The sequence below is a fragment of the Grammomys surdaster genome, unplaced genomic scaffold, assembly GCF_004785775.1.
Source record: "Grammomys surdaster isolate TR1022 unplaced genomic scaffold, NIH_TR_1.0 126546, whole genome shotgun sequence".
Lineage (NCBI taxonomy): Eukaryota > Metazoa > Chordata > Mammalia > Rodentia > Muridae > Grammomys > Grammomys surdaster.
In genome coordinates, this window is record NW_021621338.1 from 7,800,885 (window position 1) to 7,826,053 (window position 25,169).

Below are 25,169 nucleotides of genomic sequence, written 5' to 3' on the forward strand. Positions count from 1 at the left end.
TGACGTTGCTCGGGATCTCAGGGTGATGGTTTAAAAGGTACACAGCACATAAAGGAGGATTTAAAGTTGACAGCATCATTTAACTTTAAAGCTAGTGTACAACTTAGGTAAATACCATGACCCTTAAACTGAGACACATAGCTCTAAATACAAATTAGAATGCATTTGGCCTCATTTTGCTTTTTAAATTAGGAAAGGAAAAAAAAAAAAAAAACAAGTATGCCTGTCTTGGGAAATAAAGTGAAGACAGCAAGCTGCCTCTGTTCCCATGGGCTGAACAAAAGCTCGTCCGAAGCTTCTCCACAGGTAAAGGCTACTGGGCATGCTGGCACAGATGGCCTCTTATCATCCCAAGAGCCAGATACCGTGGCAGTCAAGCCACCGGGAGGCTCTGGCCAGGGAATGAGTATCTACTAGGCGGCCGTCAACATCATCCTTTAGCTCAAGACACTACACAGCAAGGATTACTACTTCTATGCAGCAGACGGGGAAGCCGAACCTCAAGGCAATTAAGTGAAATTGTTCGAAGTCGAGCTAACTAGCTCCAGCTAATCATTATCAATTCCACAGCTATGAAGTTACAAATCAGGACTTGCTCAGGACTGACTAACACTGCCCTACAGTGCACCATAAAGGATTTAGAAGGGAAACAGTTTAAGGATAAATGCATGCGTGGCCATACAATTGCTTAATACAGTCAAAGATGGACATTCTTGAAACATTTTTAGTACAAAGAACAGATGTTTTACTTCTCCAAAGTTTTTAGGATTCTTAAAATTTTTTTAAATCACTGAAATAAATTATTTTTTAGAATCTGGAATCTGTGTCCATCAACAGTATTCTAATTTATGGAGACTATATTCTCAGTAACTTCTGACTGAATAGACACAGGAAAAGAACTGTTTTCACCATTTTAAAACTTCTTGTGTGCTACGCTTGACTTCTTGTCTTCCTTACATAATAATGTCCAGAAACACTACAAGACTCAGACAAACTAAACATGTATTTTCTGAATACATAACTGAAGTCTGGAAAAAGAGGCAAGCACTGGGAAGCAACTAGCACACCAGGCCAGGAGCACACAGCGGACCCTATTCCAAGGCAGAATGAGGAAAGAGTGCCATGCTGCCACCCTTGTCACTGTTTCCACCAAGGACACAGAACTCTGCTGTCTCAACTCTGCAATCAAGGGTGAGGATAAGGATCAATATTGAAGTCAGGCAGGTATAAATGCCAGGTAACCCAGCAGCATGCACAAACTAAAATGAGAGGCCTAATTCTACTGCAGAAATATGAACACACACAGATACACAGACACACAGACACATACACACAGACACACACACACAGACACACACACACAGACACACAGACACAGACACACAGACATACACACAGACACACACACAGACACACACACAGACACACACACACAGTCTTTCTCCCCCTGAAGGGAGAAAATGAAGAAAAACAGAACTAAATGACCCTTTCATACTACCAACTTGCTTCCGGGTGCTCCCGCCATGTGGTCCCCATTTCCTGGTGTCACATGCCTCCACTTTAACCACTCTGTACTCCATACTCACTGTGAGAGAACAGGCCAACAGTAGGCCACCATTCAGAGAGCTCACCAATGCAAATGAGAAGGTGCCTTAGTTTGGTAACCTTTGCCTTGGACTACTTTTTCCTAATCTCTAAATTATTTAACATGAATCTTTCTTGATAACAGTAAAACATATAGACCAAAACCACAGAATTTTAAAAGCAAATTATGTGTTTTGAGGGACTATTGCAAAAAAAAAAAAAAGTTTATAGTTTAAAAACTTTTTTTTAAAAAAGAGCTGGGAATGCGGCTCAGTTGATAGAATGCTTAGTAGCACTGCATGGTGGCACTTGCCTGTCAGGGGGATCAGAAGTTCAAAGTCATCCTTGGGTACACAGGGAGTTTAAAGCTATCCTAGGCTACACAAGACCTTGTCTTCAAAAAGTTAAAAAATAAAATTAAAGTTTATTTCATTTAAGAAATGTTTCAGGATGTTTATAACATACATGGAAAACAATAAACTAACTTCCAGGTTTAATTTTGCAATACTTTGAGGGCTATGTATTAACCTCATTATTTGGGTGTCTCCTTCCTATCCCACATTTTCCAAAGGTACCACCCCCCTCCCCCGGTTTGGTTCTTTATATTTTGTTTAAGCATTCCCTCTCCATTCCCATCACCGCCTACAGAAAAATGACTAGGTATGCTGAAATTCCCACCTCCTTGCCTTTTGCAAGAGAGGCCATATTACATCACAGGAAGTAAAGACTGCATGCCACAAAGTAAGAACTATTTAGATTTCATGCCAAAGCTAGGGTTTGTTGGAAATGCCTCAGTTCTTTATAACTCAGTTAACAGACCTCTTGTGTCATGCCATCAAACAATTCTGCTTCTTAAATGGGCCTGCCAAGTATGTCAGCCCAAATTATCCGTGTATTGCACAGACTTCAAAGTACTGCCTGGAGAGAGCTGATCTAAACCACCCAGAGGGGTGGCTAGATGCAGCTCTGTGAGCTCAAAGAATACAACAAATGAGCTGGGTTTTTTTGTTTTGTTTTTGGTTTTTTTGTTTTTATTTTTTAAAGGAAAAGAAAAAGGAGTGGTACACAGTGTCCTGAGCACGTGACTCTTACTTATACCCCAGGCTTTGCCATAGGCTTCCAGGCAGTGTAGATCCTGTTGTGCCAATGATTAGAGGGGAATTAGTGGTTTCTGGTACTAATATCATCCAGAGCACGGAGTCTTCCTTATGTTCACATGTACCCAGACACCTAAATAAAGATGCTGTCAGAACAAAAGTGTATGAGGAGAACAAAAAGCTTCTAGACTAATCAAGGGCTGGTACTCTGCTCAAGCTGGAGATTAAGAGCAGGCTGGACTCAGAAAATGAAGCACATCACTGTAGCATCTATGTTCCAGCAGCATTTCAACACTGGTACTCACAAAACCATAACTCATGCTGCAGACCAATCTCCTAAAGAATTTTAGCACACTCTAAATAACCACAGCTAATGTAGGGAACCAAGAGCCCTATATACTCCTGATAGGACTATAAATTAGTATAGTGGAAATAATTAAGCAAAAACATGGAAGTGAAGGAGGTACTAGAGGGGGAGATGAGCAGCAGTGACTCAGGGACAAGTAGTAGGGGTGTGAATAAAACACAGGGCACAATAGCCAGCAGATGCCTTTAATCCCAGCATTGGAGGCAAAGGCAGTCAGACTGGAGGCCAGTCTGGTCTACATAGCAAGTTCCAACCAAGCCAGATGTGTCTGTTTTAAGAAGAAAGAAGAAAGAGGCGAACAGGAAGAAAAAAAATGGCATAGTGAAGTCCATTTTATAGGTATAATTAATCTATGCAATACAGTACCATATGCAACATATATTTATACATATAGACATAACTATATGCTGGGTTTGTTGACTCATGTGAGCCTGTAAGCAGGATGTGAGTGTGAAGATAGTGTCACACAGCAAGATCTGTCTCAAAACCAACCAAATCAAAACAAAAAAGAAAAAAAAAGTTAAAAATTTTAGAAAATAATTTACTAAATTATCAAATACTTAAATGAATATTCCTAGGTACTGACAACTTGTTATTTCTAAAAATAAGTATTTACACAAGGGAAAATGATAATCATTTAAAGACATACCATAGGAAAAGTCTCATAGCAATCCATTCATGCTCACTCTGCTTCCATATGGTAGAATATTATGTAACTATTAAAAATGAGATCAATAGTATACATTCAGATAGGTCAGATTAAGTGTAAACTATAAAACTATCACTTTCTTTGTAGCTGCACACGGAAGTGTAACATGGCTGCAAATACACACAAAGACTGGCAGGGAATTAATTCTAGGTGTGGAATGACTGACAAGTTGTAGATCTTATTTTTTTAATTAAACAAAAGAACAAAATTCTTAAATCAATAATAGATATTCATGAAAGCTTAAGAATGTTAAAAATATATGTTCAATTATTTAAAAAAAGCAACAGCTTTCCTAAAATACTTTGATATGGCAGCACCAAAGTACACACTTGTCTTTTAAAATGATGCTGAAAAGCCAAGAAATAAATGTGAAAAGAAATCTCTAAAATTCTCAATGCATTCAGGGAAAGAAAAATATATTCCTGAGGGCTGGTTTTTATTTTGTTAACATAAACCTGGAATGGATTTTTATCTATGAAAAACTACAGTACTGGATGTATGACAGGGCACACTATACCCACGTGAGCAGATCTTAACTTTGTGGAACCAAGCACACCAAAATAACTTTCTATATTAAAAATGATATATTTACTCAGCTAAGATGCCATCTCATATGCAAAGGATGCTACTTCAAAAACTGTTAACGTCAGCTTCCTTACACCCATGTTTTTTGAATTATTAATTGGAAATTCTACATGCCAACAAATATGAAATGGTGAAATTAAATTAATCTAGACTGATGACATAAGCCCTCTTCAGAAAGCCGCATTCCACATGTGGATGCTGGGTAATCTATTATCTCAGGCTCCAGAATTGATGGTTAGTGTCTCAGGAGATAGGTATTCACAAGCCTATAATAAAATCTTCTTGAGCCTTCATCGAGCACATAAGTATACCAAAAATTATAAAGACCTGACCCTTACTTCACTCATTTATGTCTATTTTTTGTCATGCTGGAGACTGGACCTAAGGCCTTATGCATACCCCTATGTTTAATGTTCTGTAACACTCGGCAGATAAACACTTACATCCGTGTGCATGCATTTGTAAGAATAGTATACTGAGGAAACAACCCATACAAAGACCAAACAGTTATGTTCTGTGGCAGCCATGCTCAAGGGAGGAAGAAGAAACAAAACTCTGAAACAGATCTTGCAATTAAAGGCTTAAAACATAAATTCTTTACTTCCATATCCACTTAGGAAGGGTAAAAAGAAACAGACCATCCTCTAACTTAGAGACAGGTCTGGAGCAATGTGAAAGTTTGGGAACTATTTAACTGTAACCTGGAGGCAGAGGGAATGGAGTTCAAAGCAGGAGCCACTCTGGAAGATGGAGGAAGGTCTGAGTAAGTCAAAAGCTTTATGTGAGAACTCTAACCCACTGCACTTAGTACAGCAATGAGTCCAAACCTTCTGAACTACTGTTGCTGAAACCATGTGTAGGTGACTAAGATGCAAGTGTGTCTGATCCGTGGACGAGCAGGTCCTGCTGATCTGATCCTGATGATATAAATTCCCGAAACCCTTTACAGAGCCAAGCTCGTGCACATCCTTAGATTCCTGCTCCTTTTAGATTTGCCCATCTTTGACCCAGAGATCCACTTTCTCTTGCATTTCAGTGAGATTCTAGGCATAGTGGCAGCTTCCATGAGCACTGAGGGAGGAACTGTGACTGCAGGACTCAACTGTGTTTAAAAAGTGGGAAGGCTGGATTCTGCAAAATGAGCTAGCTTTTCCAGACAGGCAGTCTTTTGCTCATCCCTGCAGTTTTTCTGGCTTTTAAAAATATTTTGCTTACAGATTGGTCATTCCTGACATTGAAATGAATGAGCTATTAACATCTGAAACCAGCTAGTAACTTTCACAGCAGCCTTGCATGCTCTCCACTGCTACCCTTCTTGCTACAAAACTGAATAACTTAGCCTAGGGCAGAGTCTGTACTCAGTTTCTTGTTCCAAAAACACATGCCACTCTGTCCAACAAAAGGGATAAATCAGCTTAGTCCCCTGAGTCATGACTAATTTTTAAAAGTGTTACAGCAGCTTCGGATCTTGAGGCTCAACAAATGCAGTGGCTGGCTCAGCCTCAAACAAGCCAAATGTGCCTGATTTACAGTGGAAGTCTTAATGCTTGAAAAGTGTGCCTGACTTGGTTTCAAAACTGGCAGCCCGACAGACTCATTCATCATGATGGCCAGTGAGAGGAGTGCACGCTAGAGTAAAATGTCTGATTAGGTCAAGCAGGAAAATAGGAGTTGTCTTTTGCCTGCTTTCAGAAGAACTTGGGTCAAACAGGAAAACATGGAAAGTCAGATTCCATTTTTGTTTTCATTTTGGAAGCTATGTTTGCCAAGCAGACACTCATATGAAGCTTAGGGGTGCTAGGATTTTCTCGGCATTATAGAATAAGTTACTGTCAGTCGTAGCTCCATTCTCTGCATTCCCAGGGTACTTTGCAAATTCCCTCCACATGGAACATAGATACACTGGGTGGCCAGTGAGCTCCAGGGTTCTGCCAGTCTCTGACTTCCTAGTCTTGGTAAGACAGGCACATGCTGCCATGCTTGCTTTTTCACACAGGTGCTGGAGATCTGAACTCAGCTCTTCATGCACACGTAGCAAGCACTCTCTTATATCCTAAAGTCGTTTCTAGTTTTCTGTCACCATGGTTAATTACACCACCAGGTTCAAGCTTGCCACACATCTCCACTTTTTAGAACCCCATAAATTTGAGGACTGCTCACTAAAGAGATTTGGGGAATTTCATTATTAATTAGAAAATCCCTCTATCATTTATTTTTGGTAGTTTCACTTTATTATTCAAAGTTTCATTTAGTAACACATGGCTAACATCTAAGAGAGAGGTGACTTCTAATTTGTCACTTAAAAATAGTAAATTACTCAAAGAAAGATTTCCATGATTTATTGATTTACTTATTTATTAGTGCTATGCCACTATAGTTTTTACCCTGTAGACTCTGATAGAATTAACACTGAGGAACTCCCAGGGCAGGTGGCTTTGCATCCGATTTTGGTATTCCTTGGCAGAGTGCAGCATAGCATTTCTTCCAGAGTTGGTATCACCCAGATCCACTTAGGTCTGAATGTCGTCTTTCGATTCTGGCGAGCTTTAGTATTAAGACCAAAAGCAAGTGGCTGCCCCAAGGAGAAGGAGCAGTCTCACTATCAAGCCTGTGGGGTTTAAGAGCAGCCTTGCTCTCCAGGTCACCTTTCACTGTGACTGTACCTACCAGTCCTGCCCAGGCTCTCAGCCCACACTGCAACAGCAGCAATGGGATCTTCCAGTGCAGGGTGGTGATTTATATTTGAAAGTAAAGTCTTACATTAGTATGGTTTGTGTTTCTCATATGGGGGAAAAAAACCCTCAAAAGAAGAAAATCCTGTAACCCCAAGTCCCTTAAAGGTTAGGATAAAAAAATCAAATCCCATCATCTCAGCAAAGCACAGGGACACTCTGTTGGCCACTCTAGGCTTTTAAGCACTACATCAGAAAATGGACATGGCCCAAGCCAGTGGCATCTGGCCCTGGGACAACCAGCACTCTAACAAGAACAGCAGTCATCACTTACTATGTGACTAAAGCTTTCCAAATGCAGCTTCACTGGATCCTTACTACTGCTAATGAAGCAAGTGCTGTCATTACCCCATTATACAGATGAGAAAACAGCCACAGAGTTCAAATAAACTGTGCACCACAAAAAACATGACTAAAATCCATGCCTTATGGATGCAGTCTGCAGAACTCAGACTCGCTGCTGCCTCCCTACAGATGCTGTAGACCCTTTCCTGTAGGCCAGATGACTAGGAAGGATCCACATGTACTTATTTAGAATACCGCATCAGAAAAGTTTTTGTTATGAAATAAGATCCAGGCCCACCTAAACAGAAAACATACTCTATCTCAACAAAAGGAAACATGTTTTCAAGATCGTAGACCCAGTGAGTAATTTAACTTCCCTTCATTTTTCAAATGCTATTGATACAATAAAAAATATTAAAGAAAATAAGCCAATGCAAGACAAAGAGGGAATCAGATGGAAACAAACCATGGAGAAATCAATGGATAGTTTCAACTAGGACAGGCACAGAGTTCTCCCCAATGAGAAAAAGCATAACAGAAATACAAATGTCTGAGCTAAAACAAACAACAATAAAACCCAGCTCAGGCACATGCACCTAGGGCTGAAACATAACGATGTACTGCTCCATGCCTAGAAGCAAACTCTACAATAAATGTGGTATGCAGGGCTGCCCCTCACTCTTCCCCTACAGCCTGTGAGTACACCCAGCCCTGAAGGGCCATTAAGGAGCCCTGTCAGTGACCTCAAAGGACTCATTGATGAAACAGTAGTGACCTTAATCCTGCACTTATAATTATGAGCACATATAGAAGACCAAGACAATATGAAGCTCAGAGAATAAATGTGGAAAGAAACAGTCAATGTTAACAGGTCAGTGCCACCCTGTACTCTTTAAGTATCTACACCAACTCTTTATAGCTGATACTAAAAAATGTCTTCTAGTTTTTAGTATAGATTTGTCACTTCAAAAAAATTCTACAGTCTACAGCCTGGAGTTAAGAACACTCATAAAGGCTGATGTATGACATCAAAGGAAGGCTGCCATCCAAGTGCTCACTTGAGGCACTGCTCACTGAGGGGCTACAGCACTTACGGGGCTAGACAAACTGAATTTGTGCTTGCATTAAAAAGACTGACTTCCAGGAAAATCAGGCTTCCAAAATTCCTAAATTTATATTATTGAATAATCATGCATTCCAAGTGTTAGACCAAAAAACCTGCTATACTAAGCTAAGTACTTTGATCTTAAGTACTTCAAAAGGAAAAAAAATTACAAAACACATTCACAATCACTGTTCCAATAGTGCTGAGGAATCAAAGCCTCGCCATAATATCATGCCACAAACGTCACAGGGTGCAGCAAAGAAAAGTCTCAGAATGCTCTGGGGACCTTCCATTCTTTCTTCCTCCCCTGCCCACCCCCCCAGCTGGTACTGAGGTGAGCTCAGGGACTATGCATGTTCCTGTCACAAACTAACACTGAACTATATCCCCTGCCTTCTCTAGAGCTTTTTAAGGTGATGTTTCAGTAGAGCTTCTCATAATTACTAAATTCTTGATGAAAATGTGCTTTCCATTCCAGGAAGCAAGAGACACAGCCACCAAAACCCAGGCTCTGGTAGGATGCAGATTCAAATAATTAATCATTAAAAGAAATTTAAGAAACAACGGGAGGGGGCCTGGAACACTTACATAGGATATTTGATAAGAAGTTTGACAATGATTTTATTTAATAACAAACAACACAGCTGTGGTAGGGCTTAATTTTACAATTACCAACTCAAGGAGGCTCTGATAGTACTGCAGTAACTCAGATTTACATTAAAATACTATGAGGAGGGTAGTAGCAATATGGAAGAAAGAAACTGACTGCGTGTACAGGATTAAGCATGCTAACATCTCTAAACAGAGCTGAAATTCAAACAATAAAAAAAAAAAAATGCTTATGTAGGCAAATCCAAGGTAGCTCACTCTTACCTTTGCTAGAATCTTTTACTACAATGTCAGAGATTTCAAACAGTTTGAGAGGAAGGGGCATCTTCCGGTTTGCTGCAATGGTCTTCAGAAGGCCAGGAAGAAGGGTAGTGCGTGCCACCTACAGGCAAAGATGGGAATTCACACTGACTCAAGAACTGGCAAACTCAGAAGAAAAGGAGACAAAGCAGGCCAGCTTCCTGCTTTCAAAGAAAACTTTTGGAAAGGGCCATGTCTTTTTATTTTTAAATTCTCAAGTTCAAAAAAAAAAAAATTCTCAAGTCCAGTTCACTAAAAGAACTGAAAATATTCTCCATTCCAAATTAACAAAATAAGCAGCAATAAATATAATGTATATTGTGAGAAACAAATATAATGATTATTCCTGTCTAAAGATTGGCTATTCCATTATAATTCTTAAAAATAAACTGGGTTTTCAAGGTTGCACATATACAAATTTTTATATGCTGTCTCCTTTCACAAAATAATTGAAATAGCCCAGGCTGGACTCCCAAATGCTCACATTCAGCCTATACTTTTCTTACACGCTTTGAGCTAACTGGCACAATCCCTCTTACCTGAATTTTCCACTTCATAATTGACTTTTACTTACTATTTTCTGCTTCCTCATCCATTTATAGTAAATGTAAAATAGATAGATGATAGATAGATGATAGATAGACAGACAGACAGACAGACAGACAGACAGATAGAGTAAATGGATGTAGTTTTCTGATCCTGACAGTGAGAATTTTGAGTTCAAGGCTAGCTTGGGCAACATCATTTAAAGCTCATCTGAGCTGCCTATCAAGATCCTGTGTCTCTAGGCCACCATGGGGGTGCACATGGAATCTGGCACTTGGGAAACTGAGGCAAGAGGAAGACTGTCATGTGCTTACAATCAGTCTGGGAGATATAGTGAGTACTGGGCCAGCAAGACCATCTCTCAAACAGAAGCAAAGTGGTTTCCTTATATTTAGCTGTTAAATCTGCTTTTTAGTTCTTGCACTCTAGTTCCCTCCTTTCTACAGAGGATGTATTCCTAGATTGGAAACCAAGTCCTATATATTTGTATCCATGATAGCAGTGTATACCCTGGGCACAGTAAGAGACCAGTTATGATGACTAATGGCACACTGTAATAAAGGTTAGTCAACACAATCTCTTTTCAAGATACCTTATATTAATATAGAGCTTAACAATCTTGTTATATTGTTTTTTGGGTCTTGAGTTTGTTTATCCCATAAGGCAGATATTTTTCACCTTTCAAGGAAGTATTTACTGTTTGACCTATCAACTCAGTGGGTTCCAGGGATCAAATGCAGGTTGTGAGCCTTTCTGGTAAACATCTACTGAGCCATCTTGCAAGCTAAAGCATCTCTAACTAGATGTGCATGTCTGTAATCTCAGCCTCTGGAGGCAAAGGCTTCACAACAGCTTGAAGCCCACCTGAACTAAGTGACTTAGTTAGGGTTTCTATTGCTGTGATAAACACTATAACTAAAGCAACTTGGGATGGAAAGAGTTTATTTCATTTTAATATTCCAGTTAACACCCCATGGTTGAGAGAAATCAACACTTTAATTCAAGCAGAACAGAAATCTAGACGCAAGAACTAAAGCAGAAGCCATAGATGAGTGCTGCTTACTAGCTTGTTCCTCATGGCTAGCTCATGCCTTTTTATAGCACCTAGAACCACCAGCCCAGGAGCGGCACCACCCACAGTGAACTAGGCCCTCTTCCATCAACTATCAAGAGAAAGCACCATAGGCTTTCCCACAGGCCAATCTGCAATCTGGTGGGGGAACATTTTCTCCACTGAAGATCCAAAGCAAAAACAATAAACCTCTAAATTCTTTTTTAAGTTTGTCATTCTCCTTAGTATAGTGCTAAATATCCATACTTACCAATGGTTTTTGTATACATAACCATTATTTGCTTAGTTCAAATCCATAAGCAACATAAAAATCTTGAATGTGTCAAACTTCCAGATCTAACTACTAATTTGAGAAATACAGAAGACCACTAAGATATATTCAGCTAAATCCTAAATGCTGAATGCCTGCAGAACAAAGGACCCATATTTTTTTTTCAAAAAAAAAAAAAGTGAAATAAAGGAGATGTTCAAGAAAGATGACACAGTGCAGAGTGAATGATGGACTAATAACCTATAGACTACGCTTAAGAAATTAGTCAACTCTAATATATAACCTCAAGGGAATCCTAACCAAAAAGAAAAAGACAGCTGGGAACACTTACACAGTGACAGCCATTTGGAGACTTAATTAATATTACTGTGACAAGTGAAAAGACTCCATAATCTTGTTTATAATAATTGCAATAAAAATTTACGTATTTTTCCTAAGTAGTATTTTTCTCCTGCCCATTCTATAACACACCTACTGTCAGAGAAGAACACAAGTTAAGAATTACATAGAAAAAGAACATGCTTGTACTCAAATTATAAGCCATTTTCCATTTAATTTAAGTAAGTACAAACCTGTACTTAGTGATGCATTAATAATGGCAGGATGGCTAGGTAAAGCAGGGGTAATGCAGAAACTGTCAACTCTGAAGAACTCTTGAGTATGCTAAGCCACAGCTATGTACAGAGGCAGCTGAGGCACTTCTGATCTGCTTTCCCTCTGTTTATGTAGAGTGGAGGAGGCAGGACACAAACTCAGAGGAATAGAACAGTTACAGAAATCTTGAGAAGTCAAAATTTGTGTCACACTTGATAAATGAAACTGAGGTAGGGGGATACATTTAGCATAAACAAGTAAAAATCCACTCCTATTCAATGAAAATGTGTTATGAATAAATATTAGTATTCCTCATTTGCTATACAGTAGGTAGTTCTATAGATAAAACTCAGAATTTTTAAGTGTAAACATTTCCAGGGCCTGTAGGACTTTCCAAAAACTAACCCACCATCTACCTTTTACACATGTAAGAACCAAAGTCCATACAAACTATTGCAGACCACTGCTGAGGTTTGCGCCACACTAGGGTCAAGTTTCCTAAAGCTAGATCCTTTGGTTCAAAGATTTTTCAAACATGTGGGACTGCATATGCAAAAAAGCCAGAGCTCACAAACATAGGAAGAGGGACAGTTAGAGCCAGCTGTTAGCAAAGCTGTTATAACTTGAAATGCAAGTCTACAGCTAACATCCTAGTCCATACTCGGACTCATTTAACATGGACTGCTATTGCAGGACTGTTCCATTTAAGTCTTCCTAAACTCTGTAAGAAACTGCCAATAAACTCAAGAGGACAATGAAACACACAGAGAGCACGCATCAGAAATTGGCAGGATGGTTTACAGAGAGACATGGAGTGCATTTGACTCCATCTCCTACAAATGAATGGGAAAGAGAGTAAGCTGGGAATTTTAAGTAAGTATCAATTATGATGTGAAAAACACAGATAAGGGTGGCTGAGCCAGCAAAATCAACGCATGTAACAACTAAGAAGATGTTGAATGTGAGCACCTTAAGTCCAGCCTGAAGTATGAAATGAGTTTCAGGTCAGTCTGGTCTATAGTCTAAGACACAATCTCAAAGACATAAATAATAATAATAATAATAATAATAATAAATTATATATTTTTAAATAAGCTAACTGCACGGATCTGGTTAATAGTTAATAGTACATTTGTTTACCAAGCCCAAGGCTCTGGGTTCAATACTAATACATACACAGAAAAAGAAAGACAGAGGGGAAAGGGGACCAACTCCAAATTATCTAAGGAAAGTTCATTAAAATATTCTAAGGATTCACTTCTGAGGTATAATAACTGAAGACAGCTTCCCTAAGTCATTTACCACAAACGACTTTTACCCCAGTTCTTATCTACTTAAAAGTCTTACCTGGAACTCAGCGGTTTTGGGATTACTTATGTGGACTGCCTTTGTTGCCGAGATATCCAAGCCAAGTTTATCAGCAATATCTTCTTGGGAGCACTAAGAACACGGAAAATGGATTAGTACAGGGCAATGCCTAACTCAAAGTTTAAAAGTATTTAATGCTATCACTCAGTTTCTCTATAGAATTCAGTAAGTTAATAATAACATAAGAATTTGATCTAATAAGTCTAAGAATTAAAACTCATCACTTAAGTTCACTTAGTTTAGGCTCACAGAAGATGCAATTAACTATGACTCGCTCTCTACAAGGAGTTGTAGCCACAACAGGAGCTACGTAATGTCTCCTATAGAGATGGGGCTTAGTCCACACCTAGGTGCTTTCTGTACTAGGTCCCCACTTACCTTTCCCGTCTACACTCCAAATTCCTCCCTGTTTTCTGAGCATTATACTTTTACCTGCCTTTAGCTAAAATCACTGTGCCAGCACCATACACAGCAAACCCAAGGCTCTACTTAAGTGACTGCCCTTTAGCTCTTCCATAAAAGTATCTCTAGTGGGACCAGCAAGAGAATCCTCCTCTTGGTGTCCCCAGGGCTGTCTGGTTACCAATGCAATCCCAGGTTAAGTCTGCATTGATTTGGGGCAGAACTGTGCAACTAGGAGAATTCACATGGCTGAACTTTGCTCAGTGTTCTTTGAAATGCTGCCAATTAACTTTCCCTGCATATAACCATGTAACTCCTAAGAACAAAGGAACTACTCAGTCCTTACCCACCTGCACAATCTGGAACAGTAGGTACATGTGAGAGCAGAACTCACTATTAGATCCAACAAATCTATTAAGGATCAAATTTTAAGAGATACTACATGTCCAATGCCTGACAGAGAGTGCTAAAACATAATAAAAGGAAAAATAATCAAGTGATGAAAGTTGGTGCTATCAGGTTACTGGAGTCCTCTCTAACTTTAGGACAATATTCCTCTCTGAACTGCTCTAAAGATATCCTGAAGTAGTGGGCCTTCACAGCACCAGAAGCTGAGAGAAGGTAAACAGCCAGCTCACTTGAGGGAAATTTTGTCTTCACTGCATGCTAATACTTGCTCTAGTAACTCCTGCCTTAGCTCACCTGAGGGCCAGACTGGCAGGGAACTTAACATTCTATCTCAGGCTCCTAAGTGTTGGTATTATATATGTGCTGGTATGCACCTCCATACCCAACTCTGCCATGCTTTCTTGAAAAGGTACTAAACTCTATCAGAACAGAGCCCCACACAGCTGCTGTGCTAGAGGGAAAGCCTACACCATACCGCAAATGCCACTTTCTACAGAGCAGAGGGGAGTTTTGCTACAGGATTTAGATATATTGTGATCAGTTAATTTAAAATGGATTTACATGATGCTACCCACTCTCAAGCACAGCTACTTCTGTCTGGGTGAAAGAAAAAGGCTTTCCAGTATATCGGAATGACCCTATGCTTCACAATAGTGATAGAAAAAAAGAGAGACAGTCGGAAACAGTTTTCATTAAGTGTTCCTGAGGTTGACAGTAGCTCAGGCCCAGGAGGGAAGATGTTCTTAAATATCAGCATTTATGTGTCTACTATAATGTTAGGAATATAACACATATCAAACCCGTGATCATAACTGGGCTGTGGTAGCACATACCTTTAACCTGAGCACTCAGGAGCCAGAGGCAGGTGGACCTTGAGTTTGAGGCCAGCCTGGTTTACAGAGTGAGTTCCAGCACAGCTAGGGCTATGTAGAAAAATCCTGTCTCTAATTAAATAAATAAATAAATACCAAAAAAGCCCCATAATCATTATAAGTGTTACTCTTAAGGTTAAAGTAAGCATTTTGTTCTAAAATGAGTCAATTTATTAAAGACGATATTACAACCAGTATGCATTGCTAGTAAAAAAATCATAATGTTGAAAAGTGAACTGTTTGTTAAGAAGTCAAGGAACAGCTTTTGAAGACTGTCTGCCACTCCTATACAAACTGGATATGGCAATACAGACCAGCAATGTGAAGATCTGTTTATAAAAAAGACAACTTTATAGATGTTTAAATTTTAATGATTTATTTTATGCACATAAAATAAATGTGTTTTGTCTGCATGAGTGCATAGTGCCTACAGAAGCCAGAAGAGGCCATCAGACGGCCTGAGCCTGGAGTTACAGGCCCTGCGAGCCATCATGTGGGTGTGGAGCTTGAACCAGAGCAGTGTGCTCAGCTGCTCAGTCACACATTTATGTTCACTGTCTAGGAGAAAAGGACTGAGGAGCTGGAGTAGGTGGAGCTCACTAGCTCTAGCTCCAAACAGGTCTGGGCTGGAATCTTGGGCACGTGCCTGTGGCTGTATGGGGGATGGAGGGACTGAGAGAAGTTTCTCTATCTGCTGTGGAAGACAGGAACATTCCTGAGAAGAATTGGTACCATGTGCACACAGCTATTAGTGCAGAGTAACCCCTCCCTGAACAGCGCCTCTAGCAGGAGGCACCGCATGTACTTCTGCGAGATACATGGGACTCAGTTACTAAATCACAAAGCACCAACAGAGGTAATAAGTAGAACAAGCCAAGGTTGTAACTGCAGTTAGTTTGGGGAAGAAAACCAGAGTCACAAGCAGAGAGGGGAACTCGAGAGCTTACTTTGTATTTATAAAGTTGAAATCCTTCAGGATGAGGATTCCTACTGTCACTTAATATACTTTAAAAAGCAAATGCATTTCTCAATGCTAAGTTTTATATTTCAACGTGTATAAAATGGTGACTGCTCACAACAGAGACAAAACATCTGCATATGGATGGCATGGGACTCTAAGCTCAGCATACAGGAGATGAGACCAGGATCAAGCAGTAGCCACCCAAAGCCCTGATTCTCATCGTGACTCTGCTGTGTGCAGTGTGTCAGCTTCTCGTCTTCTTTCAGTTTCAAGCTTCCTCCTGGGTGCAATGCCTGCTAACAAGTCCTGACACATAGCAGTCCTATAACTACTCTAAAGGTACAGTGTAGGCACCACAGGTACCCTCTGCCAGGGAAACCCACAAACTGCACACACACTTACTTCTTTCAGTGGTCAGCCTGAGGAGGGGGAGGGGAGTTCCTTCTGATTCTGTAATAACATTCATTTCCTGATTTAGGCCTTTTATGTCAGCTTTTCAACTCAAAGCAAATGTTTGTGAACATGTTCAAAGACAAAGAAATAAGTCTAATGTGGAACAGTTCCCAAGACCTTAACCAGGGTGATATCTAGTGGGTACAGCCACAACCAAATTAAGACCAAATATTCCAACTTAACAAATCTTTTTATGAAATTCATTGTGCACTTTCTATACTTACATCAAATATAAAGCACGTGGTCATTTCACTGGGACTTTTTGTTTGTAGGCCTTAATGGTCTTCTATGACTACAAAAAGAAACACTCCCAATTTTTCTTTACTGGAAACTGTATGATGTCAAGTAACAAAGTTTCTCTTTTAGAATCTGTAAGTTTCAGCAGTCTAGACTTTATAAACTCAAGTAAGAAATCATACAATACACAATTCAGGGATTTCAAAGAAATACTCAGCAGGACTGAAATAAGCTGAAGACGTACCAGAGCAAAAGTCAGTGCTTCGGTGAAGCCAGCAGCAGCCATGTCAAGTCTGAGGAGCTCTGTGAGCTTGTTGAGAGGAAACTGAGGGAAGAGCAACACACCATGACATCTCCCCGCTTTGTTTTCTTAAACAGATTTATCTGGAACATACCATTACAAGGAAACAAACTCCCCTGACTAGCAGACTGCTAACATCACCACTACACCATCCAACAGCCTTCCACTCCATCTCTCCTACATGGCGTCTGCCTTCAGGTCCAGGAAGAGAAAATGAGTCTTATAGAGTCAACCAGCGCTTCACACTGGAAACCCATCCTTCACAGAGCTAGTCACCACAGGCTCTCAACTCACTCTAATCATCTGGGCATCTGTTCTGTATCCTTCTCCATAACAAATGCCTCTCATAGCAAAGTACATCCAAATGCTATTTAATATCCAGGTCCTGTTTGTCTCAGAGCCTTCCTGGCATTCTGTAATCAGTTGCTAACAATAGGGGTGTTTATTCAAGGGTGCAATCTTACTTGATTAGCTATGGTGTATGTTTTCGGCAGAGTCATCTGAATGTTGTTATAGCCATAAGCAATAGCTGCGTCCTCCACAATGTCACATGCATGGATGACATCAGCTCTGGTTGGAGGAATTTCAACCTCAATCTGATTGCCATCACCTATGACTTCTGACTTCAGACACATCCTGGTCAGGAGCTTGGCAAGATTTGCAGGAGTTTCTCTAAAAAAAACAATGCCCAAGCCATAAGCTTCATTGGAGTATGTAAAATATGCTTATATTATGCTTTAAGATAAGTTTCTACCTGAAATAGTAAACTTTCTTTCTGAGTTCTGCTAGGTATCAAATATCCTACCATATTATCAAGCACTCTTTCAAAAAAAAAAAAACAAAAAAACTCACTGTATACTTTATGCTTCAATTCTCTTCTCTCTCACCATATCTAAGTTTCAAAGCATACCTGATTCCAACTTTCTTGTTAATTAAATCGGCTCTCACCATCTCCTTTCTGTAAGGCAGCTCCTGAGAGAGAGAGAAAGTTTGTCATCAATCATCCCCCATCAGATGCCGCTTTCCAGTCTCTCGTTCACTCAGCTGGTGCAGCTTTAACCCAGCCAAGAAACTGCTCAGAGCCACACACTGAAATAAATCTGAGGTCTTTAAACATGATAATCATTTGTTACATCTGACTCATATATGAATAGTCTATGTCCTAAATAATTCTTTAATGCTTGGGTCAGCCAGATGGCTCAGTGGGTAAAGGAGCTTGCTGCAAGTCTGATGACCTAAGTTCAATCCCCAGGACCCACATGATAGAAGGAAAGAAGGGTCTCCTGCAAACTGTCCGGTGACTTCCACTTCGGTGCTGTAGTTCACACACTCTAAATAAACACAATCTATTACTGAACCTGGGATCTTATGTTTGCTAGGTAAGTCCTCTACCACTGAGCTAAATAAATACCCAAAATCTATGATTATTTTTTTTTAAAGAGCAAATTTCTCTGTTATCATTTCCCAAGTGGAAAAGTACTATAATGTCCCTAGACCTGCCTATCAATCTGCTCCAGAAGACAGTAAAAGTGGGTGGGAACACTTCATAAATTGGCATTGGTTCTCCTTCAAATGGTATGTAACCTTACTTTAGTAAGTGAAAACGCACATACATAAAGAAAGTGGCTCTCCACCACTTTTGAAAACAGCTTATAAACACTAATCCAAATTACCCTCACTGCATACACGTTAATGAGGGTCTGCATGCATAAAATAATGAAGGCACAGACAGAGTCTAATGCCAAAGCTCACACTGTTTAATCACCTATCTTCTAACCCTTACTTTGTTCTATAAAGTAGCAAGTCTAGTGCAAGACAACAATTTCCATTCACAGTGTTTGTTAAAATCCTATATTTCATATAAGGAAAAAGTACCCTCCTTTGGGGTGTTCTGCTCTGTGGACCTCAGAGCTGTTCAAGGATAAGTTTAAGAGAAAAAAAAAAAACAAACCTCACAAATACCCAGCACTCCTTTTCAGAAAGCCCACTATTTTAAATTTACAAAAGTACTCTATAACATATAAATGCTTTCATGAGACTATCTACATGGGAAAAAGCAAACAAAATTTTAAAGCTATTTCTCTTCCTCTTTATAAAATATATATAGTTTTATCAAAGCTTGACAATTCCTCACATTAAAAAAAAGAAAAGAAACTTCAATGGAGAGAAGGCTCAGTGGCTGCTGTCCTTCCACAGAACCCGAGTTAATTCCCAGAACCTACATGATAGCTCACAACCATTAACTCCAGTTCCAGGAGATCTTTTGTTCTCTTCTGGCCTCTGGAGGTACTGCATGCACACAATGCACACTTATAGAAGCAGGAAGAAAATTTATACACATAATACTTAAAATATTTTAAAAAACCTTTCTTCTAATCAGACATTTAAAAAAAACTCATTACAAAGTTGTGCACACCTGGGTCCCAGCACTGAAGGCTGAAGCAGGAGGCTCATGAGTTTAATACAAGTCTGTCTACATTCCTTTTTGGTCTCTGAAAAGCAAAATAAAAAGCAACCACAAATTCTTCCTTTGTCCACATATATGGCCTTGGAATGCAACATTGCAGATTTACTCAACAGATAGATGGTACCTATTTTTCCACCTCAACAGATTCCCTCAAATCCAGTCATAGGGCTGGATATCCTGCTAGGAGATCATTGGACTTGCTCCCGTAGTGCAGGTAGCCCTGAAACATCACCTTTAAAGAAACTTTAGCCATTTTTGGTTCCTCATCGCCACAACACTGCAGTAGTTGCTACTCCCTGAGCTCCACCCTGACACCCACAAGGCTATGTCTCAGTGAAAGCTGGGCTTGTACCTTCTTCCTTCCTGTTTTTGTCTGTTAAAACTAATAATCACTATTAAAATGCAAATCAAGTAAAAGTGTGGTTCTGTGATATAGTCCTAGCCTCCCATTTGTGGTACCTTGGGTTCTAGCCACAACATAAAAAGCCCAAACATAAACTACAAAATCTCTAAACCCATACATAGAAGCTGACACTGTAATTTCAGCTATATGGTTACATACTCATTTTCTCCATGATAATCTAGAATAGGAGGCTGGGGTAGTGAAATGGCTCAGTGGACAGAGGTGCTTTGCTGCACAAGCCTGGCAACTCAAGTTCTATCCCCAGAATCCACATAAAGCAGATGGAAAGAATGACTTCACAAAGTTGTCCTCTGGCCTCCAGAGGTACACCAGATATCACCACGTGCATACACACACACATACACTACTAATAGCAAATTTTTTTAAAGATGCATACACAAGGGCTTGCAAACACAAACACACACACACACACACACACTACTAATAGCAAAAATTTTTAAAAGAATACCATGCTAAACACTAATGTTTCTAGGAGGGGTAACATTGGTATCTTAACAGACTTTACCATACTTTTAAAACTACTTTATTGTCTGGAAGGAAGTAAGAAAGGCACTTCCAAAAAATGTAGTGGGAAGATATCCCACTACATTTGTATAAAGCTCAGAGATTGGGCTGTATGAGAGGTAGGCAGAGTGAGGAGTTGGAAGGAGAAGAGAGGAGGAGGAGGAAGAAGAGGAGCTAGGCAAAGAAGGAGGAGAGCTGTAAGAGCCATGAAGAACCACACATGTATCGAGAGCAGTCCTGGGTAACAACTTATATCTAGGTTAGTTAATTGGGTAATACCTCCAATTGTGTGGGCTTCTTGTTATTTGAGCATTACCAAATATATAAAGCCTTTGGTTAACCTTTAAACATTAGAGTCTCATTTCTACCAGGTATCGTGTGGATGGCGGGATGGTCTGGGTTCAGCCAAATGTGAAGACAGGGTGGTAGATTGGCAGAGCCATCTCCCACACTGGCATCTCGTGAGTGGCAGGGCCGGTGCTTCTGGCTGGCCTGAGCTGCGGCAGCAGCGGGAATACCACCGCTTGTGGCCCCAGGCCTTGCCTAGTCAGGAACATGGTGGGCCCCATAACAACAAGCCAGATTGGGTGCCGCCATGTTAAATATTAACCTCAACAGTCTAATGACTTAAGTTCCATTTCTAATACCCACATAGGAGGAGATAATCAACTTCTATAAACTATGCAGAACATAGTTACACACAAATACATATAATTTAGGTGCTGGACAGCTCAGGAGTTAAGAGTACTGGACCCAGATTCTGTTCCTAGCACCCACACGACAGCTCACAACCCTCTGGAACTCCAGTTCCAGGGATCATGTGCTCTCCTCTGGCCTCCTTCAACACCAGACCTACAGCACACATGATGCATAGACATACATACAGGCAAAATACTCAGATAATTAAAATTTTTTAAAAATTAGTTAAAAAAAATATATGTTCTGATTCACTTTACAGATGATAAGACGAAAAAAGAAAAGCAAAGGAATGCAAGTTGATCATAGAATGGTGTCACTGATCAGAATCACAGCTACATGATTTGATACTGTCATTTAACACTTTAATGTGGATATGGTGGCATACTTTAGTTCTTGGGGAGAGAGGCAGGAGGATCATGAATTCAAAAAATAGCTTTAGCTACACCATGAATTCCAGGACAGCCTCAGTTACAAAACAAGAACCTGTCTGAAAAGCAACCAGAAATAAATTAAGAATAATACTAGTTTGGATGTTTTCTACCAAGACTCCATATTTAACATTAACTGTGCTTACTACTCAACCAGTCTGAACAAATTCAGAATTACAATACAGTGACAGCTTTCGGCAATTATAGATGCAAATGTGAACATCATAACTAGATTTGCAGAACTGAGTAATCACAAAAGTAACCACTTAGTTATTAACTAGTTAATAACAAGACAGGTCACAGAATTATGACACTATGTAATACACTGTGAGTCAGGTACAGTCAGACTCCTGCACTTAAATCCGCAACACTTGTTAACAGACAGCCTATTAAACACTTCCAGGCCTCAGGATCTCCCCACAGAAAGGCAGCACACCACCCACCCTCAAACAGTTACTGAGAATTGAATCCCTGAGACACAGTGCAGTGCGTGTTGAAAGGGACAGGTGAATTAATCAGCAGAAAGAAGCCAACACTCAACAACCACTACCACTACCAGTACTACCATCATCTTTTAAGAACTTACTGGAAAGGTACTTGATTTTCCATTAGGAGAAACTACTTCAACTGCTTCAACTCTAAAAAAAAAAGAAGTCAGAAATAAAATGTTTATGAAGATAAATGAGCTATAAATCCTTAAAATGTGTATGATTAGTAACTATTCTGTTTTATAACTACAGCCTCAACTTGTTCGATGTCTTACATCCCAGCATCACTGTTTTGACTAATCTTCCTATATATACTAGATACAATATTATTCTACCATTCCAGGTCCCAAAGCTCCTCCCATGTCCCTTTAGGCAGTGGCCACTTAGGAAGCTTACTCCCAGTGTGTAAAGTGTGCATCCTACACAGACTCTTCGGGCTGATGTACGCCCTAAGCTTTACCAGGATATTATACTGAAAGACAGATTTAATGCTTACATCCCTGAAATACAAATTATAGAAAAACAAGAAAACTGGTACAGCCTATATAACTTCAGTCATTTTTATTATTATATATTTATGAATTATAACTGAGAGTCTAGAATAAGCTGACGCTAATTCATAGTTAGGACATACAGCTTTTTTATACACTTCTACACCTGTTTAGCTATTCCTCCATCTTTACACCCTCTACATCTAGTCCTTAAATACTACTTAAATATCACTGCCTCCAAGAGGCCTTTCCAGACTGATCTTACAAACACCAGACTACTGGCAAAAGACTGACCACTTCCCATTCTACATACTGTTTAGAGCTATGTCATCTCCCCAGATGTGTTCAGGCTACAGGAACCACATTTGAACCCAGGTACTGACAGACTTTAGTGGTATTCCCTGAAGCTTCTGTCCAAGCTAAACATAAGCCTCATAAGGATTTTTTTAAAAAGAGTTATTTATTGTGTATGAATGTTTTGCCTGCACATATATGTGTATACTACATACATTGCTAAAATTAGTACAGAGAGGGAGGCCTTAGACCCTTGGCTTCAGGGCATACACAAATGATGGTGCTGAGTGAACTTACGTAAACTGATTTTCACAGTGTTCACTGAACATGGTGACAATAATGTCAAGCACGATTTTTGCCTGCAAAAGGAAAAATACAAATATTATGGTAATTTATAAGTACATTCTCATTCAATTCTAACGTAATGAATCTCTACTATAACTTAGTCTTCAGACATCTAATAATGAACCCTTACATACACATTCTTAGAGAGGAAACGGAATAAGAACATGGGAGCAGGCTCTTTCTTATCTTCAGGTGTTCTCTATTTATGGAGCTCTCTGAGAGTTACAATCCATGACTGAGACAAATCGGTTAGTTCCCCCATCCCAACTCTGGGTTATGAGGTTTCAAGAGAGACAAATGGCTAGTTACTGGAGTCAATGTTATCAATTTCATAAGTCTCTGGAGCCAGACTGCTGGAATCTGGCTCAGCCCCTTACTAACAGTACGACTGTGGATGATCTAGTCTACTCTCTCTCCATCTCAGTCCTCTCATTGGTTAAGTGGACATACAAAGCTTTCTACCTTCGGTAGCTCTAAGAATGAATGCACAAACATAAAACACATGGAACATCCCTAGTAAGTAGTGAGGGCCAGACACATTCGTTCTTGAGGTAAAACCAATCCTTACAGGGGGGCTGAAGAGATGGCTCAGTGGTTTAGAGCATTTGCTACTCTTACTGAACACCCAAGTTCAGTTCCCAGCACCCACAACTATTTAAGACAACTTCAGTTCCAGGAAATCTAGAGTCATTTTCTGGCTTCTACAGTGACCAGGCATGTATGTCGTACACATATAAACATGCAGGCCAAACACTCATAGACATAAAGTAAGTATGGATTTAAAGGTTAAAAATATATAGTAAAATCTATATCACTTTGACAGTATTTCTAAAGGCAAACATCACAGATAAGAGGTACAAACCACAAGCCTAGAACAGTCTCCACGTGGCAGCTGTAGGTGAACGTCTCTGCAGGTCCTACTGTTATAGGTGCTCTCCTAATTTGCCTACTTGCTCACTCTCTCTGCTTTACTCACCATGTGCAAGCATATCATGTATCATAGAACAAAACACTTGCCTAGCACTTAAATCCAACATCCATAGTAACTGAAAGTGGGACATCCCTGCTCCAGCTGCTAGAGGGCCTGTATGAAGATCAAGCTGCACATCTTCTACATATGAGCGGGGGGGGGGGGGGGGTCCAGCCCGTGCTCACTCTTTGACTGGTGGTTCAGTTCCCACCTATTCTAACATTTTATACTTTAAAATCAGTCTTGGCTCACAAGCAAACTATATTTTGTCTGACATTATAAAAAAAATGAACAAAGATTTTACTTACTTTAGTGAAGTCAGTCCCTGTGCATTCGATAAATATATTCCTAGTATTTACTGTTATTTTTGAATGATTCCCTGTAAATAAAAACAATTTTTTTTAAAAATTACATTTTAAACTCAGAAAACAATCGAAATACCTTAGAAATAAAGAGATATACATTTTTTCTTTCTTTAATTTTTATAGATAGGATATTATTAGCTCAGGTCAATCTAGAATTCACTACAAAGCTCAGGCCAAAGTGATCCTCCTGTCTCAGCTTTCCAAGTACTGGGATTATAGACATAAGCCAACTATGTCTAGCTATAGGGTATGTAACATTTCTTTAGCGTGCATGTGTAAATGTCAGAGAAACTCTTGTAGGAAGAAATTCCCTCTTCCACCACACAAGTTCCAGGGATCAAGCATAGCTCAGCAGGTGTGGAGTCAAATCCCTTTACCCTCCATGGGGCCATGCCACCAGACCTGAGATATGAGGCTTTTAAGCTCCCACTGCAAGTTGGAAAATAGAAATAATCCTCACTATCTTTAGACATAATCACAAACAATACCAGTACTAGGGAAGGAGAAGCAGGTAGACTTCTATGAGTTCAAGGCAAGCCTGGTCTAGACATGAGCTCTAGGACATCCAAGGCTTCATGGAGAAACCCTGTCCCGAAATATAAGCAAAGTAACAACAAAAAAATAACTAAGGCTTAGAAAGGTTAAACTACCTGGTTACCACAAACTGAGAAGCAACAGGTTAAGGTCAGTTTGGATCTAGTTAACTTGGATGTCTACCTTCTTGACCATTCAAATTGCAAGTATTTGCAATCTCAAGAGTTCTTTCTCATCTTGTGTCAGCTAAACCAGTTCTGATCACCCTAAAGACACATATCTATGGCTTGGACATCATTAAA

At 39.7% G+C, this 25,169-nt stretch overlaps 1 protein-coding gene across 1 annotated transcript in view; it reads right to left on the reverse strand.

Moving 5' to 3' along the window:
• The window catches only part of Farsb (phenylalanyl-tRNA synthetase subunit beta), a 65,183-nt gene that overhangs the window by 21,256 nt on the left and 18,758 nt on the right, over positions 1–25,169 (reverse strand). Inside the window, exons 8-15 of the mRNA XM_028760669.1 lie at positions 24,277–24,347; positions 22,951–23,012; positions 21,967–22,018; positions 17,769–17,830; positions 17,323–17,530; positions 16,802–16,882; positions 13,204–13,296; positions 9,338–9,455 (exon numbers count right to left, since the gene is read on the reverse strand). Coding sequence (XP_028616502.1) covers positions 9,338–9,455; positions 13,204–13,296; positions 16,802–16,882; positions 17,323–17,530; positions 17,769–17,830; positions 21,967–22,018; positions 22,951–23,012; positions 24,277–24,347 — 747 coding nt within the window. The remainder of the gene's footprint in view (positions 1–9,337; positions 9,456–13,203; positions 13,297–16,801; positions 16,883–17,322; positions 17,531–17,768; positions 17,831–21,966; positions 22,019–22,950; positions 23,013–24,276; positions 24,348–25,169) is intronic.